At 35.2% G+C, this 6,155-nt stretch overlaps 2 protein-coding genes across 3 annotated transcripts; one reads left to right on the forward strand and one right to left on the reverse strand.

The window, feature by feature from the left end:
* Window positions 1-323: 323 nt before the first annotated feature.
* Window positions 324-3,029, forward strand: LOC120067997 (small ribosomal subunit protein cS23-like). Its single transcript, XM_039019658.2, has 2 exons — window positions 324-725; window positions 2,516-3,029. The coding sequence occupies exons 1-2, from the start codon at window positions 426-428 to the stop codon at window positions 2,795-2,797; spliced, it is 582 nt and encodes a 193-aa protein (XP_038875586.1). The 5' UTR covers window positions 324-425; the 3' UTR covers window positions 2,798-3,029.
* Window positions 3,030-3,597: 568 nt separating this feature from the next.
* Window positions 3,598-5,670, reverse strand: LOC120067980 (uncharacterized). Of its 2 annotated transcripts, none has more exons than XM_039019642.2 (5): window positions 5,282-5,670; window positions 5,071-5,174; window positions 4,785-4,956; window positions 4,577-4,699; window positions 3,598-4,489 (listed from the first exon to the last, which is right to left on the reverse strand). In XM_039019642.2, exons 1-5 carry the CDS (start codon window positions 5,471-5,473, stop codon window positions 3,818-3,820), a joined length of 1,263 nt encoding a protein of 420 aa, XP_038875570.1. In that variant the 5' UTR covers window positions 5,474-5,670; the 3' UTR covers window positions 3,598-3,817. The 2 variants fall into 2 exon arrangements, with proteins under 2 accessions (XP_038875570.1, XP_038875575.1); XM_039019647.2 differs by having other exon boundaries at window positions 3,598-4,486; window positions 5,282-5,654.
* Between the last annotated feature and the right edge of the window lie 485 nt (window positions 5,671-6,155).

The following is a 6,155-nucleotide window of genomic DNA, read 5'->3' on the forward strand; positions in this document are numbered from 1 at the left end:
AGCTCCAAAATATACCCTTCCACGTTAAAAAACCGAGTATATTCGACTGAATATCACTATATTTTCCCATTAGCTAGACTTCTGATTGCAAGATTTTAGAGCGTGTATTCGGTCCTGGAAAAATGCAAAACCATTTTTAATTGGTACAATATAATTCTGATGAATAGAATTCAATTCAGTACCAAAACAACCCGTTGGCATACGGTTAGTGAGCGAAATTAAGCGGTTGAATTTTGAATTTGGGCTCAACCAATACTTTCGTATGGGCTTGGGCTTGGGCTTGGGCTGGGTTTTGGACTCGTATGCCTGACCCGACCCATCTTATCCTCATTCGATTCAGAAGAAATGCAAATTGCACCTTCTTCTTCTTCTTCTTCTTCTTCTTCTTTCTTGAATTTTCTCTCTATCTCTAAAGCACAGTCACTATGATGTTATCCATGGCAGTTCAACTTCAGCCCAACGTTAATTTTTGTTTCAATACCTCCAATTTCACTGCCCAAACCGCTACTTCAAAACCATTCCAAGTTCCTTTTGCTGTGAAGCAAAGATCCACCTCTTCTTCCTGCATTACCAACTTGCATTCTGTTTCTGCGTCGAAATTGAGGCACCAGAACTTCAGAACTCTCGATATCTCTGCTTCTGCTACGGCCGCTGAAGCTGCTGAAGCTGCTCCAGAATCGCTTGTTGCTGATGATTCCGACTCCGAGTCCTCTCCTGTTAAGGAGGTCTCTCTCTCTCCCCCTCCCTTTCTTTCTCATGTGATTGCCCGTTTATTTTGGTTGGTTCTTAGCAAGTTTAAATGAATGTTTGTTTTTTCGTCTCAAATTTGGGGAGAGAAATGGAAAATTTGGTAAACAAACGGTATTGCTGTTGATTAGTGAATTGAGAGGGGCGGATTAATTGGTGAATTTGGATACTTGAAAGTTCGTCATATTTGTAGAAACTGTTAAAAAAAAATTCTTGATTCTTCTTTTTTGTTCTTTATTAAGGAAGTACTTGAATTCTTCGTAATCCAATTGCTTACTGTGGCTATGTATTATTCATTATTTGTTTGATCGAGTAGTGTTATTTTCTCTATAAACAATGATAGAAATTCTGGTATAAACGAATTACTAATATTTTGCGACTAACTTGGAAGATATGTTCTAATAAGAATGTTGATGTTGATTTTCATGAATCCCTGAAAGATTATGAATTTTGAAATGAAGGTATTGAAGAATATCAATTCTCAATCAGTAGTTAGATGATTGAGGCAACTTTAACCTTAAAATGTTAATTTCATTAAATTCAAATTGAAATTTGAATAAATAATGAGAATTAATACCCCTTGTTGGCCGAGTTGCTATTTCCTCTAGGTTTCTGGTTATATCTGTGTTCTTGTGATGCGAATTGGGATGTGGTTAGTTTTTTGAATGCTCATTTTATTGTTGCCTTGCCTTGCCTTGCCTTGCCTTGAGCATTTGTTTTGGTTGGGTTTTGATGTTTTATTGTTGGATTTATGTATTCCATTGGTTGTTAGACTTTGTGGCTTGATTTGGATGTCTCTTCACTGAGTTTTTATTATAGTAGTTGGAATTTGATTTTGTTTTCTGAATTTTAGGTGATACTTTGCTGCTTTTTGAACACGTTTCTAGATTTATTTTGTGAGATTTTACTTTCATCAATTATTTAAGTTTAGAATTCAGTTCGATAAAATTATAACCTTAAGGCTAATGCATGTGTGTGGTTTTCTTTTCTTTTCTTTTTCTTTTCCCCTTCCTTTATCCATTCCTTAAGGAGAGGCTTTTTGCTTGTTGTTTTGATAAACCTAGGTTTAGTTTGGATTGGTGCAATCTACGCTTAGAATTTGTAAGGGAATGAGTTGTAGAAATCTTCGTATGTGTAAAATGTGTTTTGTTCAGGTTCAACTATAAAAGGTGGTTTCATTTGTTCATATTTATGGAACCTGAGTTGTTCTAGATTGTGGGATTTGCTAACTCTTGACCTGTGGGATGAGAATTGTAACTGGGATAAATAAGTTCACATACTAAAGTTTAGACGTACCTCTTTACTATCTTAACATTGAGCTACACAAATCTAACTTGTGTATTAAACATGTCCTAAAGGTATCTTTTGTGTTATACTATACAATATCTAGAACAACTCTAAGAATATGTATTTTTTTAAAAAATATTTACTATAAACAAACTTACGTGGTAACCATGTTTTCCCCACTTAGCTGTACTTTACCGATATTTTAAGAGTCTTAGAGATAACCTCCCTCTTTGATATCAATGTCAAATACTGAAACTGACAGTACACCAGTGAAAATCTCTTTGTTCTCATTATTTTTATGAAACACGGTAAAACTAGTACTTGTATTTTGATTTTATAGTTCCTTTTGTGTTTACAAATGAAATGTTGAGCAAAATAGGTTTATCAGGAAGGCTTCCTCTGACAAATTAAACATTCACGTTTATTATTATTATTATTATTTTATATTTATTTTTTCCCCCCTTGCTTTTTGGTGTTATAGAAACTGGGAGTGGTTGTGAAACCGATGGAAAAGCCAAGGCTTGTGCTAAAGTTCATATGGATGGAGAAGAACATTGGTATTGCACTTGATCAAATGATTCCTGGTCATGGAACTATTCCTCTTAGCCCATACTACTTCTGGCCTCGAAAAGATGCATGGGAAGAGCTCAAAGTCTTACTTGAGAGCAAGCCGTGGATTTCTCAAAAGCAGATGATTATCCTCCTTAATCAGGCAACTGACATCATCAATTTGTGGCAGCAGGGTGGAGGCAACCTGGCTTAAGCTTCAATGTAAAAAGTTTCAAATTTTTTTGATAGTGGTCTTAGATTGTGGCTATTCTTGAATCCTACGGCTATTCAGATGTCATTTTTCGTATATTTTGAAGTAATTTTATGATTTATAAATAACTTTATCTTTTGTTGTATATTATGTTGGTTGTGTAACCCATCTACAGTACACATTTGCCGTTGAAATTTTTGTTTATAGTGAATGTGCAAGCCTGTTATTTAATGCATCTATCTGGGGAAGTGTCTGAAAAGTTTAAGGATAATTACATTAAACATTTAAGCTTTTTTGCTGTAATAGTTTGGAGCTGAAATGATATGTTTAGCTCATAGTTTAAACATGTCTGGCTTTCTGAAGCCTGAAGTTGGGAAACCTGGATTTTGTGTAATCAATATTTGGATTGTACAAAGGAATAGATTATAGAAACATGGGTTTGGATAACCTATGTTTAATAGTTTGTATAAGTTTACAGAATACAAAAGGTTATTTTCTAAAGCCTAGATTTGTGTAACACTAACAAATTTGCAGGATTAGCGGATCTATAATTGTCAATCCCATAACCTGGTATAAATAACTCACACATCAAATATATGTTTGGCTTCCTAACCCCAAGTTACATAAGATGCCTCTACCTCTAAATACACCGATTTTGTAAGCTTGCTTCCTTCAAGTAATTTTTTTTTTGAACTTTTGTCCAAGTCTCATTCGTATCCAAGATTTTGTTAGAATCCTAAATCGATGAGAACTTTGCAATATTAAAGATTTCCTTGTTATCCATCCTAGCATTAGTTACATTCTTTTCAACCATATAAATGTATTGTACTTAAATTGAATTCTCTGAAAAAATAGTAATGTTTACATGTCTGCCCTAGCAAAATTGTTTGTACCATTTTATATAGAAATTTGAAACTACTGATTGTATATTGGGTTTCAAAAGTTCCACTTCATGTTTGCTTTCAATCTAGGATGTGCCAGCCTGAGATTTCAGCAAAATCCAGTTGAAACCTGCTAAGAAATTTACTTCGATTCGTGAACTCTGATATCTTCTGAAATTTCATTTTTACTGGCAACTTCATTTTCTTTACCGATTATCTTGTCGCCTTCTGGCTCATTGTAGAAGATTGAATTTAGTTTTGATGATTGCTCCTTCATATTGCTAATATCTGAATCCAAGATTAGAACAGATGACATGATTTCTTTGGCAGTTTCTTTTGGTAATTCTATTTGATTGCTTTCTGCCATGTCTGCATCTTCATATTCTGAACTGCAACTTTCAAGCTCAGCAGGACAAATTTTTTCGAAACTAAATCTGTCATCTGAATAGTCAATCTTACTGGAAGGTATGCTAGCTTCTTTTGTATTAAGCTTAGGTTCATGAGAACTATCCAAATCTGAGCTTTTTTCATCCGTTTGAAGATGAGAGCCATCTTCATGATCTGAATCAATATCCTGCGCTTCAGACTTTGAAAGCGTGATTGCAGCTTTAGCTGCTAATGCTGCATAAGCTGCTGATTGGAAGGCTTCTTGAGTGGCGCTAGCTACATCTTTAAACTTTTTTGCTTTCACTGATTCCAATGCTGACTCGTCACTTGTAATAACTTCATGTAGATTATCTGTGGTGTTTATGACTTCAGGATTATCCAAATCTGCTGCTTCCTTGGCTTCCAACTTTTGATTTAGCTTTTCCTGCTGTTAACAGATTGATTTTTACTAAAGAGTTAACTTAGGAAGTAGAAGCACTCATTTGCTATACATTGCTGCTTGAAATTTCCTCACCTTGATGATTATTGCTGGTTCTTCCTCTAAATGCTGAGTAATGCCATTCTCCGAAGCAATTTCCTTTAGCACTTTCAGTTTAGTTTCAGCGCTGGGCTGTTTTGTTGAAAACTTTTGGATCATCTGTAACATGGAAGCTGTGGTTATTAAGTGGAAGATGATATATGCAGGCAACTAATTCTTTTCTTGCAGTTGATATCAAACTTACCTTGGGACTAACTCCGCAGTTGTTGCGTAAATTAACGGCACTGCTGGCAAACTCTGTACCAAACTTCAACTCTAAAATCCGACGGATCTCCTGAAGTTCTGGAAACTCTCCACACCTTGAAGCTGCAAAAATCAGACTCGATATCGCCTCCTTAACTTCACCGGGGCATTCCCTGCATTTAAGCCGAAAGAGAATCAGAAAAGGTTTCAAAACTTTCGAAAGGCTTGCACTCAAAGAAGTTGACAAAAATGACAGAATGAAATTCTACTGAAGAAAGGTGACCTACTTGTTCATCTGAAGAAGAGCCACCTTTTCAATTAGGAGGCAACAGTAATCCTCTATCATTTCAAGTGCATCCAACATGTTATTCTCCTTGATCACAATCTCAACCTGTTCATTCACATTCACATCCAAGCTCAGCATCCAGGAGAAAAAAAAAGGAAAAAAAAGAAGGGGCTGAACTATAGAGTTTAGAGAGAGAGAGAGAAGCAAATTACTCTAAGCTGAGCACGGTGTTGGTAACTGAGGTTCAAGAGCTGAAGAACGTCGGCACGAGCAAGGGAGCTGCGGGCACGGTGCTGGTTTTTTAGGATGGAAGTCCTAGAAATGGCCATATTAGCAAGGGTCTTAAACTTGGAAGGCTTCAAATATCTGTTCCTTCCCAGTAGAGCATCCAGTTTCCTTCCCATGATGGAAAAACCTTAATTCTTTTTGCTGCTTGTTTGTCTGTGAGAAGCTCTTGAATGAGGTACTTTTTGGTTGTTGGTTGCTGACATTTCATATGTTTTATAGGGAAGATGACTAACTTTCTTTTTCTTTTACCAATATTCATATGCATGATTTTTTTTTCTTTTTTCTAAAAAGCAGGTCAGAGAATTGTTTCCCATTTTTGACTTTGAAATAGGTGTTGATTAGTGAAATTTTTTAGGCTTTGAATGGGTCAAGAGAATTGACTGTGGAGGTATTTGCAGGCAGCTTTAGTCTGGAAAATGACATTACTATTTTGAAATGGGAAGCTTCTGAGGTATTATGTCTGTCCACTTCATGTCATTATGAATTGCTTCTTCTTTAATCAACTCATTCAATTGGTGAAAGGTGCCTTCTCTTTTCAAATAAAAAATACATATTTTTTGTTCTGCGACAAACTTTAAATAACATTCTTCATTTTTCTGTTGTATTTTGTTGTTAAGCGTGTTGAATGGGTTTTAAGTGAAATATCTAATTAGGACGTGTTTGGTAGTGATTTTGGAATGATTAAAATTATTTTTGACGTGTCTAAAATTATTTTTTTTTAGAAAATTACTATGTTTAACAACGTGGAGAAAAACACTTAGTGGATTTTTGTTATGTGATCGTGAGTGATTTTATTTT

The sequence above is a fragment of the Benincasa hispida genome, chromosome 1 (assembly GCF_027475165.1).
Source record: "Benincasa hispida cultivar pf3 chromosome 1, pf3_genome.v1.1, whole genome shotgun sequence".
Lineage (NCBI taxonomy): Eukaryota > Viridiplantae > Streptophyta > Magnoliopsida > Cucurbitales > Cucurbitaceae > Benincasa > Benincasa hispida.

What these genes read in the sequence shown, in the direction of transcription:
- LOC120067980 (XM_039019642.2), bottom strand. Translation starts at nt 5,473, where the DNA reads ATGGGAAGGAAACTGGATGCTCTACTGGGAAGGAACAGATATTTGAAG. An exon ending in AACACCGTGCTCAGCTTAGA is followed by an intron (nt 5,175 to 5,281) that starts GTAATTTGCTTC and finishes GTGAATGAACAG; the next exon opens with GTTGAGATTGTGATCAAGGA. An exon ending in ACTGCGGAGTTAGTCCCAAG is followed by an intron (nt 4,700 to 4,784) that starts GTAAGTTTGATA and finishes TCCATGTTACAG; the next exon opens with ATGATCCAAAAGTTTTCAAC.
- LOC120067997 (XM_039019658.2), top strand. Translation starts at nt 426, where the DNA reads ATGATGTTATCCATGGCAGTTCAACTTCAGCCCAACGTTAATTTTTGT. An exon ending in AGTCCTCTCCTGTTAAGGAG is followed by an intron (nt 726 to 2,515) that starts GTCTCTCTCTCT and finishes TTGGTGTTATAG; the next exon opens with AAACTGGGAGTGGTTGTGAA.